This window comes from Lipotes vexillifer, unplaced genomic scaffold (genome assembly GCF_000442215.2).
Source record: "Lipotes vexillifer unplaced genomic scaffold, Lipotes_vexillifer_v1.1 scaffold442, whole genome shotgun sequence".
Taxonomy (NCBI): Eukaryota; Metazoa; Chordata; class Mammalia; order Artiodactyla; family Lipotidae; genus Lipotes; species Lipotes vexillifer.
The window spans coordinates 195,936-222,049 of record NW_006790311.1 but is presented as its reverse complement, the minus strand read 5'-3'; the positions used below and the strand labels follow the sequence as shown (position 1 = coordinate 222,049).

Genomic DNA, 26,114 nt, shown 5'->3' with positions numbered 1-26,114 from the left:
TGCCCTCCCTGTCTCTTTACCCCTGAGTAGGAGGAACCTCTTAGAAGTCAAGAGATATGGTCCACCATCATAGGAAGAGGAACTTTTCCTGTAAGGAATAAAGTATTATAACCTCAGTTGGCTGGGGCAAACCATGTCATATTCTTGGTTCTCTAGGACAGTGCTGTCCAATAGAACATTCTGTGGTGATTTGAGTGTTCCGTATCTACACTCTCCAGCAGCCACTGTGCAGTAGCCACTGGCCACAGGTGGTGATTGAACACTTGAAATGTGACTGTGAAACCAAATTTTTAATCTCAATTTTAATTAATTTAAATTTAAATAGCCATATGTGGCTAGCTAGTGGCAATTATATTGGCCAGAACAGCTTTGGAATAATGGTGATCAAACTTTTTTGCTTATGTACTCCCCATAGAGTTTTGAAATCCGTGCACTCTTGAACATTTTAAAGCTGACATTAAAATTTTTTCATCATACGTTTGACAGTTTATGGGAAATTAACAGGATATAGGACATATTAAATCTAGTATAAGATGAGTAAGATGAGAATTGGCTGTAAAATTTATTGAATAATGTACTCTGAATCTGAAAGATTCACCCCAATTCTTATCTATAGGTTTTATCAAATATACCTTGAAAATGTTGATGATCAGACAGTATTCCACTTACATTTAAAATAAACAATATCACTAACCTATATTCCTTTGGCTATTGTAAATTCAGCAGCCAAGCTTCATGCCTAAAAAAATACATGCAAGACTGAGAATGACAGGAATCCCTAAGGTTTAAGGTGCCTTGATCAGTCATTAAAAAAGGCATATAGGTACCACAATTAAAGACCACTGCTTTAGAACTTTGAGCATCTTTTTGATATCCTTTTTGGCAGATGTAGAGGGCCTGGGCCCTTGAATTCCACTGCCAATAGGAAACAGGAGAGAGGTGTGGAGCTTAACTCTTGGCTGAAGTCCAAGCACCTGGGGGAGGATTTGGAAATCTTACCCATTCCCTGTCATCAGACTCATCTGACAGATTCATCACAGGGTTTCTTTAAATACTAAGGTCTGAAATAAGGATTTCATTTTTTTTTTATTATTCACCAGCAGATACTCGAGTGCCTCCTGTGGGAGGCCCTGGAAATACAGCAGTGTACCATTTACTGCCAAGGCGTCCGCCTTCCAGGGCAGGAGTCAGGCTGCTAAAGCGCCAGTACTGTGACCACGGCCCGGGCGTTGTGTGGACATTAGGCTCATGGTGCTGCAGGCACACACAGGAAGGGCATATGTCAATTTAGGCTTTCAAGAAGTGGATGGCGAAGGTGAGGGGGGACTAAATTGGGCAGAAGGGAATAGAGATGGATCACTAGTTGGGGTAAAAGCCCAGAGGCAGCATGGCCTAGAGTGGTGCAAACTGCAGATACAGTAAAAATCTATTTTGTCCAAGAATCCAAAGTTGGAAGCATCCAAATAATGCAGTTCCAAAAATTTTAAGTGATCAGCTATTTAAAAAGTCATGCCTTTCAGTTGAAGAACAGTTTGCCATAGCTCATGAAGGTGTGCTGTAGACACCATGAATGACTGGTGGTGTCATCAAGGACCTTGGTCAAAGGGTAGAGCCGATAGTTTTGGGATAACCGCAGACATACCAATTCTAGAAATTTGTATGTTTTGATAAATAACTTTTATAGTTTGAATTGCAGTTATGCAGATACCCATTATCTATCTCATTCCTTAATTTATATACTAGAAAGAAAAAGCAAAGCAATGCATCTTTTTGAACATACAACAACAAGAAATATATTTAACCCTGTGGCCTAGTACTCACATAACATACATATATGTGCATAAATATATACATGTATATGTATAACTGAAATTTCACAAAATAATAATGCTTATATAGCATTTACTATGTGTCATCCACTGTTCTTAGTGCTTTACAAATATTAACTTATTTAACCCACATAATGACACTATACTTAACTGTGCAGTACACTCTGATATGTTCCACCCTATTTGAATGCAGATCTTCTAGCCCCAGCGCCTCTTGAGTAACGTAAGTCTGCAGTGCAGCATGTGCCGGCACCTGGCAGGGCCTCTTTCTCCAGCCACCCACCCCCCGCCACCCGCCAGTGCTTTTCAGCATTGCCTCCCCTGGCACCCCGGCCCCTCTGGTACGTCATCTTTGCTCTACCCCAGCCACACTCTCAGTGTCTCCAGAAGGTCCCTCACCTAAAACAGGTGCAAAGAAGACCTGGGAGGATGGGGGCGACCACACCCACTGGTATTGGGCAGCGGGCTTACTCCTTGGGGACTGGCAGCTCAGGGTCACGTTGGTCCCCACGTGGGGCACGCCCCGGAGGCGGCAGGATGGAGGAGCTGGAGGAACTGGGGGAGGGGAGACAGGTTAAAAACTCACATCCTGGGGCCAGCGGCTCCCCTCCCCCGCTCCCACACACAGACCCCCTGTCACTCTGTTTGCCTCTCCCCCAACCTTCACACTCAGTCGCTTGTGGGGAGAGACCTGCCCGACCTCCCATGGGTGCCTCTCACTCACCCAGCACATTGAGTTCTAAAGTCTTGCTGCTGTGACCTCGAACACTGCCTTGACTGTCTTGCAAGTTCACGGAACAGAGGTAGGGTCCGGAGTCTTTCTCCTGCAGGCCCTGCAGCCGCAGTGACACATTCCGGGAGGGCATGGGGTAGACCAGGGATGCTCCAGGTTTGCTTGATGTGACCCCACTGATGTGCGCCAACACCTGGTGGGCGGGTGTCACACCTTCCCATTATTACTTGTCTGCTCTGTGCCCAGGGCTCAGCTAGTCCTCCTCCCCCAAACTGGGGGTCTTCAAATGCCCCTCACCTGCACCACCCCCTCTAACCTCTACCAGCTCTCCATTCACCCCTGTCTCTCTAGCTGCCGTCTCACCGCCCCGGGTGCTCTGCACCAGAACAGGTCCTGTTCCCCTGGGCGCTGTCTCTTCATCTCCCACTTGGGGTGTTTAGGAAGGTGCCCACAACTCATTATAATTGCCCAACGTACTAACAGGCCAGAACCTGCAGTTAGATAAAAGAGGAATGGAAGAGAATGAGGTGAGATCAAGTTGAGAGATCATTGTGCTACTTTAGACTTAAGGTATCAAAACTCCAGAAACATCATTAATTTGGAACAGGTCATGTCCCAGATATTCTGGTGAAATATTTTATACTGTGTAGTTCTAGACAGCTGGAGCCTAGGGTTTGAGGGAAAGGGTGGTGGGAAGCAGTAAGAAATGAGACGAGAGACATAAACACGAGGTCGGATGATGGGCTAAGGAGTTTGGACTTTATCCTAAATTATCAAAGAATTTTCAGCTGGGGAGTGACATGGTTCATCTTAGGTTCCAGAACTGGCTGTAAGGCGGAAAATGAATTGGAAAGGGTGAGACTGGAAGCACAGAGACCATTTAGAGGCTCCTCGCAGTGAGCTAGACAGGAGGTGAAATAAAGCAGTGGCAGTGAAAATGAAGAGAAGAGAACAGATTTCAGATATACCAAAATTAGTGGAGCTGTTTCGGAGAATCTGAAAATTCTAATTTATCAGATTTATTAGATCTTAACCTGGCACACAACTCACTATGTACTTCTCTACCAACTCACCCAGAGGATTCTTAGTTGTAGTCCTCAGAGGTCACAGTGCCTCACAGCCGAAGTTTTAAGAATTGGTTCTTTTTTTTTTTTAGCCTTGCCACATGGCATGTGGGATCTTAGTTCCCCGACCAGGAATCAAACCTGTGCCCCCTGCAGTGGAAGCACAGAGTCCTAACCACTGGACCTCCAGGGAATTCCCTAGAGTTGGTTCTAGAACCCAATGAGATCCAACTAAAGCACTGTTTTAGGGCAGTCCTGTCTGTGTTACATCCAGGCTATATACAGACGCTCTTGATTCAGATCTAAAATTTCAAATGTTAATTGTCATGCAGGCACTCTGAAGTCTGCTCATATCACTAGGGTGAGGTAGAATAGCAGTCCCCCATCCCCTACCCTTTGGATGGTTGTATCTGTGTAATGTTTACAAAATGTTAAAAAAAAAAAATGGGAGAAAAAACTTCTTGAGTTTCAAAAACAAAGACCAGTACCATAAAAAGCTCTAGATTTTAGACAGTTGTTAGGATTGCCCATTGATTATTAGGTAGTCTTTAATTTTATTTCTGTTGTGGGGATTATGCAATGTGTTCTTCTGCCTGCTGTTTACCATTGCAAAAACTCCCTTCAGTGTTCAAAATGAATGCTTAATGACTCTGTACCTCGTGTGCTGCATATGTTACAAATTATCTGGGGTTTGTAATCTAAGTGGCGTCTCCCCCCTGTTGTTCTGAATAATTGAAAAATGTCTTCATATTGGAATAAGGCATGTATTTAAATCTGTATAATTCTTACCTATTCGTAGTTGAGAGTCCTTGAGAGCCAATGGAAATACTTTTTTTTCTTGGCACCAATCAAGTGAGTGTTACCTTGTCACTTAGTGGGGGGGGATGTGGTGTTATTTCTTAGTAAAATACAGACCTGTGTTTATTCTCAGACATCTTAGGAATAACAGCCATCATCTTTTTATATATGTGTTCTTGGCTGTATTCATAAATTACATTTTTTGAGCTACCAAATAATACTTCATTCAATATAAAGTGATACAGTAGAATGGAAGTTATTTACCTAGATATGTTTTCTAGTTGCATTTTCTCAGCCTGTGTAAGATGACTTTGTTGTAATAGCCTGAATTTTTGAAACTCACAATGTTGTTTCTCTACTATCTACCTTCAGATTACTTCATTTATCCAAAAAGTCAATTATGTTTGTACTTGATATTAATAAAACCAGAATAAAGTTCATACCTACCAAAACCTGCTTTTATCATTATTATTTAAAATTTACAAATACTTTTCTCTAAGTGGATAGAGCTGGTTTATGATTTAGAAAGAAGAGTGTGATAGGTCAAAAAGTACCTTGACCTTATAATTTGACCTCTCAACTGCCACATACAGTCTTAAGGAGTTTTCGTTTATTCATTCATTTAGCGAAAATCTATTGAGCCACTTCTGGGTGCCAGGTACTGGGAATACTTCAATGAATAAAACTGAAAAAAAAACCCACCTGTCTTCAAAGAGCTTATATTCTGGTAGAAAACAGTATATTTTAAATATGTTAATTCAAAACAACACAATTAGAAATATGATATTCCTTTATATCAGCCTCATTGACCTTAGAGAGTTTGAGCTCTCTACCTTTCATTATGCATGAGAAATAGAAATTCATTTGCCTTGGCTTTATTAAGAATGATTTACGTGATTTCATATTACACCTTCTTATTGTGATATGTTCAGTCCCTCCAAGCAGCAAAGTGCCATATTGTTGGTATTCACGCAGTCATTAGATAATAAGCACGTCTGTGCTGGTCCTGAAGGTACAGTTTTCAGCAGAAATAGGTAATGTTCCTTCTCTTTTGTACAAATTAGGAAACATGGTTAATAGTTGGACTTGAGAAATCAGAGTTGTGCCAATTTTAGAACAATATAAAATATTTTTAATATAAATTACGTAAACCACATTACAAAATTAAGAGAAAAAAGCAAGGGAAGAATTTTACCTTCTCCACTGTAGCATAACTACATATCTGTGAAATGTTATTTTTCAAGAAGTGGTGAATCTGATTTTAATTCCAGTAAAATTTCCATGCACCAAAAATGAGAGGTCTACATGCTTTTTGTTTTATTGAACTCCAAGAAAATATAAAGGTCAGTCATAACTTCTTATTTGATTCATGCCTGCCACCTGCTTCTTGCAAACAGGTTGCCCAGTGAGTGAGACCAAATCCTGACTCTGGATGGGTAGTTAGGATTCCTTTTTTCTCCCTTGTTTATATATCAGTGTGTTAGTTACCATATTCTTGCTAAGACTATAAACCTTTGAAAATGGTTAAATGATTGGCTTTTAACTATAAAAGAATAAATATGAGTGAAAAGTTGAAGCTGTGATGACAAAGCCAGGTTTATGAAACTTGAATAATGTGTGGCAAAAACATGTTTGTATAACAATGTTACTTAACATGTAACAAACCTAAATCTAAGTATAAACTTTTACTTGTAGATTTCATGTTATTAAACAAAAACAACTTTATACAATATTTTTTAAGTACTAATAAAACTAAAAAAACAGAAAAATCAAGTGAGCATTCTTTTAATATTGGATGGTGTAGTTTAGCTGAAACTTACTTGCTTTTCCAAACAAGGTTCTGATACTGACTGCTACAGTAAGGTTCTTTTGAGTTTGTTATTCTTACCATGTGCTTAGTGATAAAACTTTGCTGCTACTTTTTCTCTACTTGAACTGACCTTTCTTTACATAAGGCACCTTGGTCTCCAAATGGTGTGACTATCATTTTTGTAATAATAACAAATAGTTAACATTTACTGAGTACAAGCTATTAAGCAAACACTGTTTTAGATGCTCTGCTTGAATTTTTTCATTTAACACAACAAATCTATGACGGAGGTACTGTTATTAGCTCCACTTTACAGCTGGAGAAATTGAGGCAGAGAGAGATTAATTTGTCTAATGTCACAAAGCTAGCAGGTGGTGAAGCCAGACTAAGGAGTCTGACTCCATGCTCTTAACCACTTGATTATACTGTCACCTTGTGAATTATCAGCCCACCTTTATTAAAATTTGACAGTTGAACTGATATTTTGGCAACAATGAAATCATAAAGTCATAAATGCCAAAAATACCAAAATCACATAGCAACACCCAGATGGACATCATTGTGCTCATACATGTTTCTTGTAATAGAAATGAAAACACAAATTTAAGAAATGCTTGCAGATAATTCATGGTGTCCTAAGATTGTAAACACAGTGAGAAACATTGATTTGGAAGTCCCAAGGAAGAATTTAAAACAAGTGTTGAAACTTAAGACTTTTATTGTAGAAGGCTCATTCAGTCATTCATTGAAGCCTTTATATACGTGATGGTATTTATTGGACTACCAACTGCTCTTAAAGGAAGTAAGTTTGACATTATAGAAGGAGAAACACTTACAAAGTAGAATTACTTTTTGACAGTAAAAGTGGGTAAGGATGTGGCTTACCAAAGGAGGCCACAGAGTGTCCATTATTTTATGCCTGTCATTGTTCACCTGATGTGTAAATGATTTGGATTCTCTTCTTAGAGATGATGAGGATGAGACACTGTCTTGTAATGTATAATATAGATATACAAAGAAAGGAATATGCATATGAAGAAAGCTAAAAATAGAATCAGAAAATGAGAAATCAGAGTACAGGGAGTATAGCAGTAACCCAGGTAAATATGGTTACTTCAGCTAAATAGTAAAATGAGCTATGAACTTCCCGGCAACCATGGCAAAAAGGTAAATACAGTGACTTTCTGTACTTTTCAGTGTCTGCAGGAGAGAAGCATACCAGGTCCTAGTTTTGAAAGCTAAGATGAATTTGCATTAAGGACACTCTGATAGTGACCTTGGATAAGCTCTTACCTTTCTCTTAGTTCTCTTTTCTTTTACATAGCGATGCATCACATATCTTCTGTGATATGTAATACACTGCCCGGACCCCTCCTCCAGGAATGAGACACTGGTGCATCTCCACCAGCTGCCTGGAGCACTGATTGGTGATGGCTTCTGGTTGGATTCCTCCCAGGAATTTCCCGTTGCCCAAGGTTAGGCTCCCTCTCCAGTGGCATCCTGGACCCAGTGATTGGTCAGTGCTGAAATACAAAGGTACAGCCTCCTTGCCTCAATCCAGGGCAACTCTGAAGGGTCATCCAGGTTCCATACTTCACTTTAGGATTAACCGAGGCCTCTGCTGCAACCGTGAGTTACTTCAACTCGTCTCTCTACCCCATCCTGCTCCTCGTTTGCTCACAAGTGCTGTTCTGAAGAGCCCTCCGCTCTAAGCCTCCTGCACGGTCTCCTCAGCGTCTGTTTCCTGGGACCCTCTGTTTTAGCCTTATTGTAAAAATTAGAAATAATAAGTGTAAACTGCTTACCCCAAATCTCAGCACATGGTAGGCACTGAGAAAATGGTAGTTATGGTTTACTTTCATTGCATGGGACATTGAGCCACCTGTGGAAATGTTTTGATTTTTGTAGAAGGTACAGACATTTTTTCATATGGTGATTGCTTTTTGCAATCCTCATAAAGGTAAGAGTAAAATATAAAAATGCTACCAAATGAGCTATAAAAAGTGTTATGATTACCTGAATTTCTTTCTAACAACTTCCTAAATAAGTTCAGGTTGCCCAAGGACAGGCGCCTAAACTTAAAACAGGCTTATTTTCAGATTTTTCATAGAAAGTTTATATGTCAGGATGTGAAGATGTATTCTTTTCATGCATTTATGACCTATAGTTTATACCATGTAAATGCAAAAAAAAATTTTTTTAAACCCTTTTAAAGTAAGTTAATATTTACCAGGTTTTAACAGTCGACTGAATCTTGACTTAATGCTTGTACCCAGATATCTTGATGGAGGATTTCTAATAACCTTACTTTTTAGATGATTTTATCTTAGATGTCCAAATTACTTTTTTTTTACAACCAAATACATAAAACTTACTAATGGGAAAAAATCTGTATTGTAAGTTATCTTTGCATCATAGATGGTAGTTTTTAGTAACAAAATAACTACAAAACAGAGAATCACATGGTCACCATATGAAAGGAATCAAGTGACCTATTTCAGGGGTGAGCCTGCTCTGCATAAACATTGGTCTCAGGAGTATAAGAAAGTACCTTTGTGTTTGGGAAGCCATACAATGTTGTAATGATAAAGGTCTGTGAGGATTTTTGGAATGTGTGTGTGTGTGTGTGTGCGCGCGCGTAATGCCTAACCTTTAGACACCGCTGATTACAGAACAGTCAGTGTGCGATGCACGGTGTTTGTATGGCAGGACTTTAGAGATGAATGGCTGTCACTGCTATCCTAGATATATTTTAGGTAATTCTCTTGAGTGTGTTTTCTAGTTCTCACATACTAATAAAAGTTACCATTTTAATATCATCCAAATGCTACTTCTAGGTGGTGCCGTGGGATGGGAAGTACTGAGAAAAGATTCAACAGAGATGCTAATGTAGCAACATCAGAGGTAATATAGGAGGTCAGATGAAAATAACCTCTAATTCAAGTCAGTGCTTTACCAAACAACTGATTTCTTTTCCCTTTTAGGTGGGAAGTTCTAGATACATAGTGTTATCTGACTATATTTGATGACTAACTACCTGCTGCTTTTGTCTGAAATAGTTAAGTAGTTCAGTAAACCCTAATATTTTTACCTGTCTTGTTCTAATTGGAGAAGCCCTTGAAGGTGTCTAGAAGGGTTCTTGTATCCCAAAGAAGCCCTTAAACATGACCATACATACTAGGTATCGATTATCTAGTATTGCTGCCAATGTGAGATTTTGTATGAGTAGCTGTATGATTTACATACAGAGTAGAGTTAAAAGCTTTATGGCCATATGAGTATAGTTGCTTGAGCAACGAAAGGTATTTGGTTCTGACAATTAGTATTGTCCTCCTTGAGGGCTTTTTTCTTCATAATCTGAATGGATTAAGACCCTCAGCTCCTAGCATGGAGGAAGCTAGAAATAGAAAGCTTAGGAGTTGATGCTCAATGAGAACAAAACTTCCTGAATGATTTGTTCTATGCAAGTATTTCTCCCTCATGAATACATACTGATCAGTTATAGACACAAAAGTGAGTCGTTGATAGGCAGATTCGGGATGAAGTGCAGCTGATAGAATTCAATCCTGGACAGTTCCCCACAAAGACTAAGGCTCCAGAGAGGCAGGAGCTCTTGGTTTCTGGTGGTCATTCTTCTGTCTGACCCTGTTAAAATACAGGAAGCAATTGAATCTTTTTTCCTTTTCTACCTTTGACAGAACTACTGTCAAAGAATATTATATTCTTGAATATTTTATTTATTTAATTTGTAAGGCATAAGAAATAATAAAATTTGGACAGGGTTACAGAGCTCCATTTGGCAGGTAATCCCGCCCGCCCCCCCCAAAGAAAGTGTAACATGGTAGATATTTAAAAATAGCCTTGCCCTCTGTTGTTAGTCCTCCTTTGTTACAAAGAAATTAATTTGCTTTGCTAATTATAGCTGTAACTGTTTTATACCCTTTAGGGCTCCTGCTTTTTTTCAAAAGGTTTTAGGAGTCCTACCTACCTTGGATTTATTGATTTTTATAAATATAATCCATCGTTGTGGTTAACCAATGAGTTTCCCGGTTTTCTTTGCTAAAAAAATTTTGATCTTCTTGGTAGTGATTTACTACTTTAAAATTACCTCAATTCATTTAATAAATATATATTGAACAATCCTTCTGTGATAGGCACTATTCTGGGCTCCGGGAAACGGCAAACTAGGCAGACATAACCCCTGCCTCGTGGAATTTACAATCTAGTGGGATAGCTTTCTTAGGATACAGTAACATTTTGTGAGTGGCATTTGGTAATTTTTCTATGCAAATCCCTTTTGAAGGAATACTCACTTGTCTTGGGGCCTCGGCTCCTCATTTGTTAATTAGACCTAGATGATCTCTAAAGTTCTTTTCCATTCAAAACTTCTGTAATGTTTTGGAGGTTGGAACCTGGTTTGCTGTCAGAGCGTTGGGCAGCTCCACCCACTCTCTGTCAATCAGTGTATTACAGAAAGTTTTAGAAAAGAGGCACTTGGCAAGGATGGTGACACAGGTAGGTAATTAATAGTATTAAGTGCTGCAGGAAAGTCAAATGAGTTAAGGACAAAGTTTGAGGACCATTGTTCTTAGTAATTAAGAAGGCATTGCTGACCATGACAGTTTCAGTGGAATAATGGATCAGATTTTGATCCCATTGAGTTAAGGATTGAATTAGTGTAGACATTGCCTATTCCTCTGAGTCCCTTTAGTCTTCAGGCAGTGTTAAAATGGGGAAATGTTAAGGCTTAGCCATTATCCACTAAGGAAGGTAGTCAAGACTTACTTTCCTATACTTGTTTCTAGGTGTGTGCATTTCCCTAAGTTGTTACCTTAGGTAATTTATCTAGCATCTCTATTGATAAGTTAGATAGTGAATGATCAAGTACTATGTGATACAACTGGAACTGGTGATCAACATGTTATGAATCATTTATTATTGTTTAATTGCCACTTAGAAAAAACATTTCTTCCCCAGCAGGTAGAAAAAAAAGCACTATATTTTTGTGAAGAGTAAGTTGATATCCTTGTATGCTTTTACTGATAGAAATTGTTTCTTTCAAGAAATGGCAATTTTGCTAATTTACCTCTTAAAGGAAACATTAATGCTGCTTTATCTAAATGAGCAGGATACTGAGGAAACTGGAGAAGTTATTCTTGAACTGGCCCCAGTCTCCAGACTCTCTTGTAAAACCTATGACACAGACTAAGTCTACCTCATTTTAGGGTTTGTGACTAACACCCATTATATTTTTTTATGGAAGAAACAACCACACGGCGTAGAGCTGAGTTTCTTAACCGAAGGTTCTTGCATGAGCTCTGCAGAGAGTCTGTGTTCCCCTTGACATGGTGTGGAACAGTTTTGTATGTGTGTTCTTCTGGGGAGGGAATCCAGGACTCAGAAAAGTTAAGGACCTCTGCTCTGGAGTGGAAAAGGAAAAGGAAACCTTAAGAATAAAAAGGTTTCTCACTTGCCAAAACTTCTGTAGCACTAAGAACCGGGGAGTGTGAAACAAGTGCTGTGGTTTTGGTTTTGGTTTTCCTCTTGGGGTTTTTGGTTGGTTGGTTTTAAAGGATTAGGTGATTGGCAAGTCAGTTTGCCAAATTTTAATGTACAGAAAACCTAAGAAAGCAGGTAGTAAAGCTGCTACTGGCCCCAGATGGATTTTACCTTAAGTGACTTCCTCATCATTAGTTACAGCTCTGTGTCAGAAATATATATAGCAATTTATACTATATATACTATATATATTAATATCCCTCTTACTGTGCAGAAATGTTTTTACAATTGTCTGCCATTTCAGGGGTTTTTTTCCCCCTGCATTTGTGCTCACAGAAAATAAAACTTAAGAAATTTTGAGTCTTTCTTAGAGATATTGAAATAAACTCAGTATTGTTCTGTTGCCTCAGTTAACTAAGAGCAACTAATTGCAACACAGTAAAGCAGTAGCTTTAGTTTAAAGGAAGAGGATAGATCTATTTCACAAAGGCTTCTTTTGCTTTGCAGTACACATCTGCTTAGGCTGATGTACTGTTCTTAACACTTATAAACAGTCACTGGAGATTTGCTCCCAGTGTAATTTCCCCTATCTCTTGTGGAATATGATATGTGATTTTTAAGACTTTGTTTGCAAATAAGTATATTCTTTATTTAATCATTTGGGTTAAGGAATTTTAAATTTATCATATTTAGTTGGCAGAGGGTTAAGATAAACTATAATATGTAAGTCATTTCTAGTATGGCCAGTTTGACAACTACATTTGAAAATCTGTTTCACTGCTTGTTTTTTCTTATAACACTGTTTCCTGCTGTTATAACTAAGCTGTCCTCCCTACAGTATGACTATTTTCATCTGACATCTTAGACTGATCATGCCGGTGTTTTCCAAACAGCACGTTTATATGGCAATTATGCCTTATTTCTGTTCCTCCCTGTTATATACCCTGTTCCATCGACAGTTCTGTTAGAACAGTGGTTTTGTCATGGTGATGATTTTATGATTGTATGAAATGGGGCACATTTTGAGAAAATGATTGAGCCAGTAGCAGAATTGGTTGGCATATGCTCATATGATTTATTTAGCTTGCTTCCTACTTTGCCATACCAGGGAAGAATTCTATTCTTCCCACTTCTTGAAAGTCAAAGGAGGGATTGGAGGACACTGAAACAAAAGAAACCTTATTTATATCCCCAAAGTAGCTTATATAATATCAGGAAGGGCTTTGATGAAACCACTGGCCCTACTTAAAGATCTTATTTTCCAAGCCTTTCATTATTTTATTTGCCCTTTTCTGAACTCTACAATTTCCCTCTCTTGTAGCTGGTTCGATGCCCAGAACTGAATGCTGTGCTCCAGCTGTGGCCTCACCGGTGCTGAATAGAGAGGAAGAGCCACCTTCATAGCTTACATGTGATTCCTCTGCTTATACAACCCAATACTGGATTTACTTACTTTGGCAAGATAGCTGCATTGTGCACTGTATTTAATGTTACGTGTACTGTAACCCTGGGTCTTTCTCTGCATTGCTGCCGTTAAACCCCCAATCCTGCCAATCTAAAACTCCTGCCTTTGTTTACCTGCCCCATCCCCTACCTCCAGACTCCCCTTACGTTCATCCACAATGAATGTCATCTTTATTCTCTCATTTTCTTTCACTGTAATCTTAAACTTTGGCAAAACTTTCCCTCTGTCTATAAATTGTCAGTTGTCAGCCATCTGATTTTTCTCCCTGCTTTGGTAATGGGACGTCTTTCACGTCTTTCCTGTGGTACTTTTCCTTTCCTAGTCATCGAACATTTGGCACGGTGGATTTACCAAGCATTCACTTGGCATTTCTTCCACATCAAATACCTTTGGACTTCTCTGATCTGACCACCTGGGCAGGTTGTTTCCTATACTTTAGTTCTGTTGAGATGTTTTTGACTTCTATCCTTATAACTTCACTCGGGATATAGTATTATCTCCTAGCTCTTGTCCCAGGGAGGAGACAGTAATACTGATTTACCATGGACATTCCTAACAATAAGGAAAGTGTTCTTCACTGTGACTAGAATAGTCTTTAACAATTTTAAGCAAATTCTTTCCCCTCTGAGATCTTAATTTTTAAAAAAATGCTAGAGCTAAGTGACTATAAATTTCTAAGATGAGTGAGGTAAGGGAAGAAGGAAGAGAAACAAGGTTTTTGTGTTGAACAGGAAATGGTTCTCCAAGGAAGCTGAATTGAGATTCTTGTTGGGTTTGGTACAGCTGTCCAAAATGGGAGGCAAGACTTTGTTTTTCCTAGATTCCAGAGCATTATCTTAATCTAAGATTTACAGTAGGTGTTAAGTTGGTTTATTTAGGACTGTTGACAGAGACACACACAATCACTTAATTATATGCTTTGGTTAATCATGTAGAGTGTGGAAAGTGTAACCTTTTCTGATTGATTATGGATGATAAGAATTGGAAGGTCTCCATATGTCCTTTTTATCCATTTCCAAAGTCCCTCTCATTTATCTAAATACCAGTGTTTCTTATAGTAGCAGTCAAGCTGATGTTTAAGTTCTTGCTTTTTTTTCTTAGTTGATATGTGCTATTTAAACAGCCTCTCCTTGGATCTGTGGTCTTTACTGAATCCAGAAGATACGTCTTTTGTATATTTGTGTCTTGAGAGAGTTAAAATCAATTTGGAAATCTTTCAACACATCAGATACCTATCATATGGATTTAGGAGTTACCAAACATTTTGTTCAGACCCGTAATAGATATTTTACATATCAGCATATTGCACTATTAAAGTGTATTTCAAAAGTACACTACAAAGTAAGAGGTGGCAAGATCTGTTAGGCTTTTTTGATGAAATATAAAATATATTATCTGACTATTCTTCCATATCTAGAACCCTTAGATATTTCTAGTTTCCTTATTCATAATTACACAAGCCAAGTGAAATTTTAAGCTCGATTCGGTGGTTTCAGAGAAAGTAAATCTTTTCTGTGGTTTCCCACCATATATAGTGTCAAAGATTGGTGGCTTTGCTTACGCCTAGGTCACGCCCTAAGTGTGGCCCCTTCCTTCCAAGGAATGTTAGTTTTATTCCCTGACTTCTGAAATAACCCTCCATGACAGATCCAGTTGGGCTCTTTTGTGTGCTGAATGCCTTTCTCTAGGCGGCCAGTAAGTAGTGAGCAGTGGCATGGTTTCCATCTCCATTTATGGCCTTGGAAGGGTGACAGGGACATGGCTGGGACTCGCCATTTACGGTCCTTGGAGGAGCTGAGAAGAGTGGCTGGGGTGTTCTTGGAGGGCAGAAAGTAGACATTGTGAGATAAAAATAAATAGGAGATGTTTGCAATTCAAATTCCAGTCCCTGGGGGGAGGGCTGAGGGCACTGGGAAGGGGAGTGTGTAGGAAGTCAGATGAGATCTGCTGCAGGCATTTGTCTCCTTCCATTGGAAGGGTTGCTCATCACACGTTTCCCAGGTTCATTTCTGATTTCTTCCAGAAAGTTGTGTGTTACGTACTTGTGACTCTCCTTTACAGAGAGAGAGGAGGAACACTAATTAAAGTGTGGCAGAAACCTAAGTTCTTTAAGGCATCATTTGAGGCACCAGAAGAAATCTCCAGAAAGGGAGAATGAGGCAGGCAGGGGATAGGCTGGCTGGGTTTAGGACGGGGTGACTCTAAGTCACTCCTCTGCTTGTGTCAGAGGGAGATCATCATCCGTGTCTTAGGTTTATTATTCCTTTTGCCCATCTGGATTTCTGGCCTCGAGGGACAGATCTGCAAAGTGCTTGACAGAGTGTCTTCCTGTGGTTTATCAACTGCGATTTAAAGGTACTGAACTTCCGAGGAGGCCCGATAAAGATTATTCAGAGTTGTTTTTGTTTGGCGAGAATAGAGGACATATTGGCTTGTGGAGAGTCATCTCACATTCAGGAGGAATTTATAGTCTGGCTAATGTGTGTAAAGTAAGCCTGAGGTGAACTTGTTTGGCACAGCTGAGTTAGAAAGTATTTGGAGCCACCAGAGAAAAAGGGTCTTGTCTGTCAGAAAATCCTCAGAGTAAAACCTAGTAGAGTAGAGAGGAGAGTAGAAGGAGCAAAAGGAGGCAGCGATGGGACAGAGGACGAACGTAACTAAACTAAATTTGGAACTAAGGCACAAGGACTGGGACTAAGTCCTTGATTTATCTTTTGAAATGTCGTGTAAGATAGCATAAGATGCACGGTGAAACTAAGGAAGTCATCAGAAATATGCGTTAGAAGACCACGAAGCAAGTTGAAGGGTTGTGCAAGATAATAAAACTATCCAGGTTTTATCTGTGGATTTGCATAATGATATTTGCTGTGTGCCACAAAAAAGAAGTGAAATAACACCCTTCCACCTCACTTCCCCCGCAAAAGGAAATTATGGGCTTCATTTGTTGGTGTGTTTGGCTGGCAGTTTGAGTTGGTAGAATAGACTAGTATTATCACTGGCGAATTTTTAGATGTAGGTATTAGTGTATTTCTTGATAATTGATGTTTGAGACTGGGAATCTGTAGCATTATCGACTTGATCTCTTTTAAATTTTAGCAACTTCCCCAAAGACAGAGTGAGTTAGTAAAGATTATGGGCTATGTAAGTAACAAGTTTTACCAGCTGATTTGTTTAGGCAATTGTTTTTACCCTGTATTCCTTCTTAATCAAGGGTAAGGAAGGTTATATTCTTTGCTTTGGGAAATTCTTCTTTCTGTCCTCCCTCCCCTCACTTTTTCCAAATTCTGGGCACAAATAGCAGCTCTTTCTTTTCTGTGGCAGGTGTGCATCCTATTGGCTGGCTGGTTTTTTTTGTTTTCCTTTTTTTTTTTTTTTCTTACTCTTTTAAAATGGGGGTGGGGGTGTACAACTACGTGTATGGGACACATGCAATAATGTTGTAATGTTTCTTGTTGTTTAATGGATAATTAATTGCAAAGTAATTGTTTGAATTATAACATGTTTGAGTAAATGCTAAATTAGTATTTTTTTCTAATATAATCATGAATTTAAAATCTAGCATTCCTGTAACAATGTGTCTGTGTTTGTCTGTCTGTGTCTGTCTAATAGTAATTAATATCTGTGGTCCGTACCTGGAAGAGGAAGTACAGCTTTAAAGGAATAACAAAAGACTTTGTGTCTTAGACCCTTCGCAGGTGTTACAGTCGGGTGAAAGAACATGGTGTTGGGAAAAGAAAGAGCAGTTACACATTTGAACAGTTGGAACAGGTGTTTGGTCAGGGAGGATGGGATGCTCAGCCCTGCCAGCCTGTACTTATTAACAGTAGTGGCTTGTACCAGGAGCTGGAGTCAGATGGCAGCACTATGGAGGAGTATTCACAGGAGGACTGGGGAAACCACAGTCAGGATCTCCACGGCTATCCAACAGATCAGGAATTGGGTAAGAGAGCCAGTATCTATGTTACTTGTGTGTGTGTGCGCGCACGCGCGTGCACGTGCATATACGTATCTTTATATGTGCACAGGTGCTTAATATCTGTAATATCTTCTCATACCATATTCCCACTGACAGCACAACGCATATTGCCAGTCTATTGGGGGCAATTTGGGCATCCTTAAACTACCAGCCTAGTGCTTAGTGACTTGGGTTCCACAGAATTCCTAAAGACACAGAAGAATTCCTAATTCTGAGCTGCACAAGGAAGCTCAGTGACAGGCTATGCAATTAAAAATATCCTGCACCTCTTAGTTCTAAGATGACTGCTGAGAGTGTTGACTCTTGGCTCGACTGGTATAGATATAACTGTCTTTTCCTTCCTTTATCCCCAATACTTTTATTTTTCCTGTTTGTGATTTGCAAAAGGTCCCTTTCCAGGCTTCAGTCTGAACAACCAATGAAGGGAAGCCTTGGTTTGAAAGGAGCTGATACTTGAACATTATCAGGGATCATACTCCTTCAAACTCTGTAAAGGATCCCATCCCAACAGTAGCTGGAATGATTTGTTCCCAGTCTTCACATTAAAAATGGAAAACAAAACTCCTGGCCATCAAATCTAAACTTGTGTGGACTAATTAAGAGGATATATGTAGTTGTTTTTCTTTTTTCTTTTCCGTAAATGCTCCAATTTTAGTTTTCATAATTTGCAAGTACTAATCAGGTTTCTGCTGCAACCTTTGTACATTCATAGCAAGTTGTGTAATGAGTGCTCACTTATAAGTAAATGTTCTCACTCTCCAGTGAAATACTCAGGTAGCCCCCAAGGAAGGATAAGTGGGGTTGGTACTATAAATGTGCCTCCCTAGCTTAAGACAGAAGCCAATGGGCACTATTTTACAGAACTCCTGATGATAGAGAAATGCTTAATTCGAAAGAAAAAGGATTAAATGTTAATATTTTTTGTGAATGCTGTGTCTAAAGAAATCTCTCAAATATCAGAAGAGAGAGGGAGCGAAGAAAGAGGTTATAAAACTGTAAGACTAACACAATGTAAGAGAGAGAATTGATGACTAGAAAAATAAACGGGGCAGATGCTAAGTGATCACTACCTCTTAATTTCAAAACGGTACTAAGGTCCAAATTACTGTGGCATCCTCTCACTCTGGTTTTGCTGGAGAGAGTTAATTCACCTAAACCTTTGGGAAAAAAATGACATGCATAGTATATATTGATCCTGATATTAGGGGAATAATTACTCTCTAAAATCTACGTAGAAAGTCTAAATAGAACAGAATTATTTTCATTCTCGTTCCTTTAAAAATCATGTTTGCCATGAAATTAAGCTTTAAGCTCCTAGCTAGAAATCCACTGGTGACCTTGAAGAATTTTATACTTGTAGAGCTGGTTTCTGATCTTGCATATAAATGTATCCATCTCATTATGTAAGAGTTATATTTATAAATCTGGCATCGGACAGTGTTTGACACTAGAATTAAGTTCTCGCATTGGAAAGTATGGAACAAACAGTAGACATATAGCTACTTAGCTACATAAATGTATGCCACCACTTAGGAAAATATAACTTTTTTCAAAACCTCTGTTTTTCAGATGAAATACCTGTCACAAAGAGAACATTAAAAATAAAACAAGAGTCTTCTGAAGAAGCACAGTAAGTAGATGTTTCACCTTTCTACAAAGTGTATTTACCTAAGTTTAATGACAGAAGTCTTGCTGTAATGAAGCATGCTATGAGAGTTACAGCCATGCCGCTGAGAGAGCATGTCTAGTTGTTCTTCCTCCTCTTTTTAGCCTAAGTTTTCCAGTGGTTAATCCAAAATGTTGAGAATGTTGTATACAACAAGAAGAAATAAATATATGAAAATAAGCATGTTTATGGTATTTTCCTGTGTGTGGATGTGGTATTTGGATGTTTAAATATGATACAGAGATAAGTCACAGGGCCCAGAGTTTGTCTGGGGTTAAGTGAAATGATAGGAGGGCCAGAGGGACACTTAAATTCCTTATAATATTCCATTTGGGGGCTCAAAAAGCAAGTGCTTAGGAACTACAGGGGAGGCCCAATTGACGTAACTAGGGATGAACTCAAGCTTCACAGAATTGGTGTCACCAATCTCAGACCCCCTGAACTTTTCCCATGGTTGGAACGTCAGAAATACAACAGGCAGTTCTTAGGAACTGTTTAAATAACTGGATCTAGGTCTCATTGTGCTCCATAGCTGTGAAAAGCTCATCTGAGGCTTGAGCCCAGGGAGCTTCAGGCCGAGATCAGATCAGTGGGGCAGGAAACTGACAGGCTCTGCAGAAATGTCCTGTGTGGCTGCCTCATCTCCAGGTTCCAGCTCACAGGGTGAGAGGGTTCTAAGAGGCAGTTCATTTCCCAGTGCAACAGTTTCCTCACAACTATTCCTTATTGATGATTTAGGGCTATGACAGTGCTGAATAAAATAACTTCATTTGGGCACGGGATCTTTTCACTCTAGGTTTAGGTGGGATTAGCCTGGACTAGCTGATATAGACTGTAGTCAGATATACCATCCTTCACCCACAAAGAAGAGTCACCACTTATTTATCAAATACCTACTGTATGTCAGGCATAGGAGTACAGCAGTGAGCAAAACAGACAAAAAGCTCTGCCGTCCATCCCACCTCCATAGCTGAGTCCTCCTTGAGATCAGTAAAATATTTAAAAAGAGGACAGGAAGAATGGTAGCTATGAAAGATAATTTTTCTTTAAAGCATTGACCCATGCAGAAACATAGTCCTATGTCTTAGCCTCACAAGCACCACAATCTAAATATTAGAAAAGTGATCGAGTGCCTTTGTGTACTCTGAGAAGAGAAACAATCTCCAGAAATGCAATGATTTCATCCTGATGGCCACTTAGATACTTGAGTAGCTTTGAAGACAAACTAAAGTGTGGAGGATAAGTCCAGGGCAGTCTTTGGTTCAAGAAGCAACTGACAGCAAAACATTAGCTCTTTGCCATCTTGAAAAGAAAATCAAGGAAAGTAAGAGAGAATGACTATGTGGAAGATTCCCCAGTTTGTTCCAAAAGTTCTTCCAGAAGGTGTGAGAATTTAAGAATAAAGTTTCCAGGATCTGTCTCCTTCCAAGAAGCTGTTAGCAAACCACCATTACACCCTCTTTTCTTGCCTGTGTTTGATTGTGAGTGTGGTAGTTGAGTATTTTTGTAGCTTAAACCTATGATTGATGTCGAGTGTAATTGTTTGTTGCTTAGTTGATATTTAACAAACCTCAGTCTTCCAATATCAAAGTTGTACCCTACCTGAGAAACAAATATCCTCATGTAAATGTACGAATCATCAGGAAGTATCCGTTGGAATTACATGAATTAAGCAGCGTGTGAAACAAGAATTTCCCTGTACTTTGTCTTCTTCGGTTAACTGTCCAAATCAAAATTGAAATAATTTCTATACTTTTGCTTCCCTTTATAAAATACATTTTAGAAAAATCTCAATTTATTTTCTGGAATTTTTTTTCTCTTAAAACTGAAGCTTAATAATGGAACTTTTTCATCTGAATTCTCAGATCTTAATTCTGTGCTAAACTGACAGTTCTTTTAAATTTGGGGATAGTAATATATTTCAGACAAATAGAAGAAAATGTCCTTTTTTCATGTTTTTGTATCAGATCAATAGTCATAATCAGTTGTATATTTTCCTGTGGCCAGCATGTATGGGCCAAACTTATTGAACTTTCAGAATTTCCAGGTTAGAAATTAATGTGTTCATTCTTTTAAGTGATACCTACTGGTTACTTTTCTGAATACAGCATCCGTCACCTGCTTTTGGTAGTTAGGTCTGAAGGTCATCATATGCACTATAATAGCCACTTTAAAAAGTACATGATCCTTGGTTTCTGAAATCCTAGGGTCTTACATATCGATAGTTACTAAGTGGAATACAGCCAGACTTCAGAAGTAATGGAAAGCAGTTTTTCACTAGTTCCTAGGAACTTCCTAAGGGTGAGCACGTCTCAGATTTTAATACTATGATTATCTAGACTTGCACAGTCCAATATGGTAGCCACTCGTCACCTATGGCTATTTAAATGTAATTTAAAATTAATTAAAAACTTAATACCTCACTCACACTAGCCACATCTTAAGTGCAATGGCTAACGTATTGGACAGCACAGACGCAGGACATTTCCACCATTGCAGAAAGTTCTACTGGACAGTGCTCATCTAGATGCCTGAAGAATCTGACTTTCATTTCTCTTTCCAGGAAAAGAGACATCATGCAGAATATCATACAGATTTTGGAATCAGTACAGTTGAAATGGGAACTGTTTCAGAGCTGGACAGACTTTTCAAGGCTTCATCTTTCTAATAAACTGGCCATTTTTGGAATTGGTTATAACACCCGTTGGAAAGAGGATATCCGTTACCATTATGCTGAGATCAGCTCCCAGGTGCCCCTTGGCAAGCGACTCCGGGAGTACTTCAATTCTGAGAAGCCTGAGGGACGGATCATCATGACCCGAGTGCAGAAAATGAACTGGAAGAATGTTTACTACAAGTTTTTGGAGATCACTATTAGTGAAGCACGCTGCCTGGAGCTGCACATGGAAATTGACTGGATACCCATTGCCCACTCCAAACCAACTGGTGGGAACGTTGTTCAGTATTTATTGCCAGGAGGCATTCCCAAAAGCCCAGGCCTTTATGCCATTGGCTACGAAGAGTGTATTGAGAGGCCCCCCTCACCCCACATGGAGCGACATTCCCTGGACCCAGGAAAGGAGGGCCGGGTTGACTTGGAAACCCTTTCAGCACAAGCCTCACTACAGGTGGAAATAGAACCTACCCGAATTATCTATTGCTACCTCGGGATCGCTGAGGTCAGGACTCTGCAGCAATGCTTATTTTTACATTTCCAAGCAAATACCAAAACCTTCAGCAAAGATTGGGTCGGTATTAATGGGTTTTTGTCTCAGAACTGTATTGTGGATCCTGGAGTTTCCCCCAAATCCATCTATATCAAATTTGTAGAAGTGGAGAGGGATTTTCTTTCCGCTGGCTCTTTAGTTGAGTGCCTGGAAAAAGCCATTGGCTACCCCTTAAAATTTAACAACTGAATGTCATCCTTCATAAGGATTTGGGCTCTTACCTCTCTCTTCTCTACTCACACCCTGTTACCCAGACTGTCCCTCATCCAGATGCTGCCATCAGACTTCATGGAAACTCCTTCCACGATCGGGCCAGTACAACTAAGAAATCATAGTAGACTTTGGGCAGAAAAAACAGACCTCACCTGAAAATGCTCATTTTGAGCCAGCAAGCTATACAGTGGACTTGCATGGTGGGTCAGTTGTTTCTTTTTTAAAAACAATTTTTAAATGAATTTTAGAGCCCTGATGTAAACAAATGTAGGTACATTCCATATTGGACAAAACTTATACTTTGAGTTTCATATGAAATTGAAAAATTGTATTTTTTTCATGATGTTTCATTTTTACACATCTCTATGTCTCTATATAAGTATTATTTACAACCTTGAATAAATAAGCAATAGATAATGGCAAGTTAAATCTTGAGTCACAGTAAATAAGACTGTTTTTCAATATTACCCTTAGCTACTATTGTATATAATTTAGAGTTTCATTTTTTTCACCAATCAAGTGTTTTGCTATTCCCAATCAGTGTTGCCTGCAAAGACCTTTGTTTCTGTGATGTACCAACTTTATGGTTGTGCTGCCATTTAAACTTTTTAAAAAAAAATCATTAAAGTAATTCCTGGCCTCTTGGCGTACTAGTGGAGCTTTTTGTAGCAGAGTGTGGTCGCACTGGCAGTGGGACTGTGCTCTGACTTTACTGCTAGGGATGAACACAGCAGAGTAGGGCAGCTTCACTTCCTTTCACTCTCTGTACCCCACTGACCAATGTCATTATCTCTTGTCAGCGTAACAAAGGTCATTGGACATTTCATTTTGTGCTACTTTTTAAAAAGCTACAAAAGGATATTCCTTTTGGCCCTAAGTACGTGAATTTGTAAGAGACTCTCATTCCTCATCTTTACACTCAGTAATCAGGGGCAGCTCTCTCAGGAGCACCGGTGGAGAATTGATGTCATCATACTTCCTGTAAAAAAGGAGAGAAGATCTAATGGAAACATCCAAACAAAAATTTTAAGTGATCCATAGGATAGGAAACTATAAGGTATCAGTCCATTAGGAGGGTGACTATCACGTTTAGATCTTTCAGTGATTTCTGTGGGTCAACTAGCACTCCAGTTGGAGGTTAGTACTTTTGGCTAAGAACTGCCTTACTAGTGGAGTAGTCGAGGGTCACTTTGGTCTCACAGGGACTTGTTAGATTGGTTATTTATCTTTAATGATTCTCCCAGCATCTCTCGGGTACTCTACTTTAAATGGACTGCAAATCCAGGTAAGAGCTATAATTCTCCCCGTTTTTCTGTACTATTGAAGATAAAATTGCATATTGATTAAAAAAAATGTTCTTTCCTGCAACCTGAGTTGTCTTAAATCAGTGGTTTTTCTCATTCTGATACCTCTTGGTTGGTTGATGCTTATTTATTTTTCTAGTGACTAGAGAGCTTATAACCAATGGGATGGCTTTTATTAATGTCATTTGAGTCTAGGTTTATGGAGTTGGCTGTTTGCTGATGTGAGTTGCTAAAAGTGCATGCTAGTTCATGGAGAGTATAAGTAAATATCCTGGAATGTTTGAGTGCAGCACCTCTTTTCCCTGGGCACAGGCTGCAGGTATGGGCTTTAGGAAATTCTCATGAGTTTGCTCTTCTTTGGAACTTGGAATTATAGTCCTAAAGACCGAGGCTTCATTGACCATTTTGTAGCAATAATCTCATAATATTAGTGCCAAGTGCTGCAGGAAAAAGCATCATCACCAGGAGTAGTACATGGCATCCCCCAAACTTTGCCACTGATCAGCCCTAAGACTAACATTATGCTTCATTCATTTCTTCCCCCTATCCCGCTTTTCACTGCTATTAGTTACTTAGCAGGGGCAGAACATTTGGGAACATTTAGTGAGGATGTCTGAGATCTACCTAACATTACTGAGAATAGGGCATTGCTAGACCACTGTGAGCAGCGCAGAGTGTGTGGCAAAGCCTGATCCAATATGTGTTTTCACCATGTGGCTTGGGATGGGTGAGGGGTAGGGGCAAGAGGACAAAGCTGAGCACTGGGAGATGGAGACTTGGAAAGAAAGTACCTCGCTGATACTGAATATCCATTCTCTTTGGCCAGAACAATCTAGAAAAGAGGACAGCAGGGTGTCAGATAACTATATGAGCATTTCTAAAACCAAAAAGACTATTTAGACCTTAATGAAGCCTTATAACTGATTCCAGGAGGATGGAGACACTACATTCAAATGTTAAGAATCAGCATTAAAAAATACTATAGAGATAAAAGATGAGGTATGACTGGGAGAAACACTAGTGAGCTGCAAGTCTCTTAACATATGAAACTATGAACTTAGCTCTTGCACACAACCTGTTTATTCAGGTCACTCACAGATCATCCGCACTAACATTCCCATTTTACACAAGAGTAGAGAGCAATGTTCACCCTAAACTGCATCTCAGCAAAAACTTCCAGAAAGTAATAGAACTGCTCTGCTAACTTCTACCACTTGACTGCCTCAGGGTCAGCAGAAAAGAAGTGGCTGGAGTAGGAGATAGTATAGAAAATTCTTTGGGTGAGAGCAGTGAAAGAATCCTGAAGGGACTGTTTCAGTGTCACATGGAGAGAGTCACTGCCTACAAATCTTTATTTGTATCTTTACTTCTGATGTTGTAAATTATTTGGGGTGCAAATTCTGGAAAGTTAGCTACTGAGAGTGAATGTTGAGGCCCTCCCTGCCTTATGTAGCACTTGATAGGGATGAGCACAGCACCTGTAATCAGATGCTTTGGTGCTCCTGGGATACAACCAAGAGCATTGTACTGCTGTTTTTGGAAGGAATTACTTATTTGGGGTAACGTAGGCCTGACCTGGAAATAAAGGAGGGATGTTTTCTGTTTGTTTTTGCGGTGTGTGGGCCTCTCACTGTGTGGCCTCTCCCGTTGCAGAGCACAGGCTCTGGACGTGCAGGCTTAGCGGCCATGGCACACGGGCCCAGCCGCTTCGCGGCATGTGGGATCTTCCCGGACCGGAGCATGAACCCGTGTCCCCTGCGTCCGCAGGCGGACTCTCAACCACTGTGCCACCAGGGAAGCCCAAAGGAGGGATGTTTACAAGAGGTGCTTTGCACTGAAGACCAAAGTAAAAAAAAAAAAAAGAAAAGTATGATAGACTAGACAAACCAAACCAACAGCACCCTCCCCCCCATACACACACACACACAATCTACTTGACAATTCCAAGTTTGTAGGTCCCTGCATAAGGATATGAGACTAGCAGTTACCTATTCCTGTTGCCTTTGCTGTCACTGAGCTGCCAAGTACTTGATTCCAGGGGTTGCATAGCCCCTAGTCTAGTGTTTGCATAGCCATTTCTCAAAGCCACTGCATGGCAGGTATTTAAAGAGCAGCCAGGCAGGTCACACTAGGAAGAAGCAGCTGAGAGGGTCTATGGGGCGCTGTGTAGAAAGAGACCTTGGGCAGCGCAGGCTCAAAGACCACATTCAGTGTTAAAACAGAGCAGGGCCGTGTGGAGTAAATGGAATCCAGGAGGCCTGGCTGCTTTTCTACCCAGTCAACTGTCACCTAGAGCAGGCAGCGCCAGGGATTCGTTGTTATGCTTTCTGTCCTCGGTGACCTTTGCTCGGTGGTTGAGCCGTGCCGGGATGTTTGAAGCATCTTTTTTTGGTTTGTTTTTTTAACATCTTTATTGGGGTATAATTGCTTTACAATGGTGTGTTAGTTTCTGCTTTATAACAAAGTGAATCAGTTATACATATACATATGTTCCCATATCCCCTCCCTCTTGCGTCTCCCTCCCTCCCAC

At 39.7% G+C, this 26,114-nt stretch overlaps 1 protein-coding gene across 2 annotated transcripts in view; it reads left to right on the top strand.

The window, feature by feature from the left end:
* Positions 1-22,920, top strand: part of MSANTD2 (Myb/SANT DNA binding domain containing 2) — a 28,396-nt gene extending 5,476 nt beyond the window's left edge. The window contains exons 2-4 of one of the 2 annotated variants that reach the window (XM_007463590.1): positions 17,039-17,138; positions 18,744-18,804; positions 21,404-22,920. In XM_007463590.1, coding sequence (XP_007463652.1) covers positions 17,039-17,138; positions 18,744-18,804; positions 21,404-22,256 — 1,014 coding nt within the window. In that variant the 3' untranslated portion in view covers positions 22,257-22,920. Of the gene's footprint in view, positions 1-16,882; positions 17,139-18,743; positions 18,805-21,403 lie in introns of both variants that reach the window. The other variant, XM_007463589.1, reaches the window with a different exon arrangement.
* Positions 22,921-26,114: the final 3,194 nt, after the last annotated feature.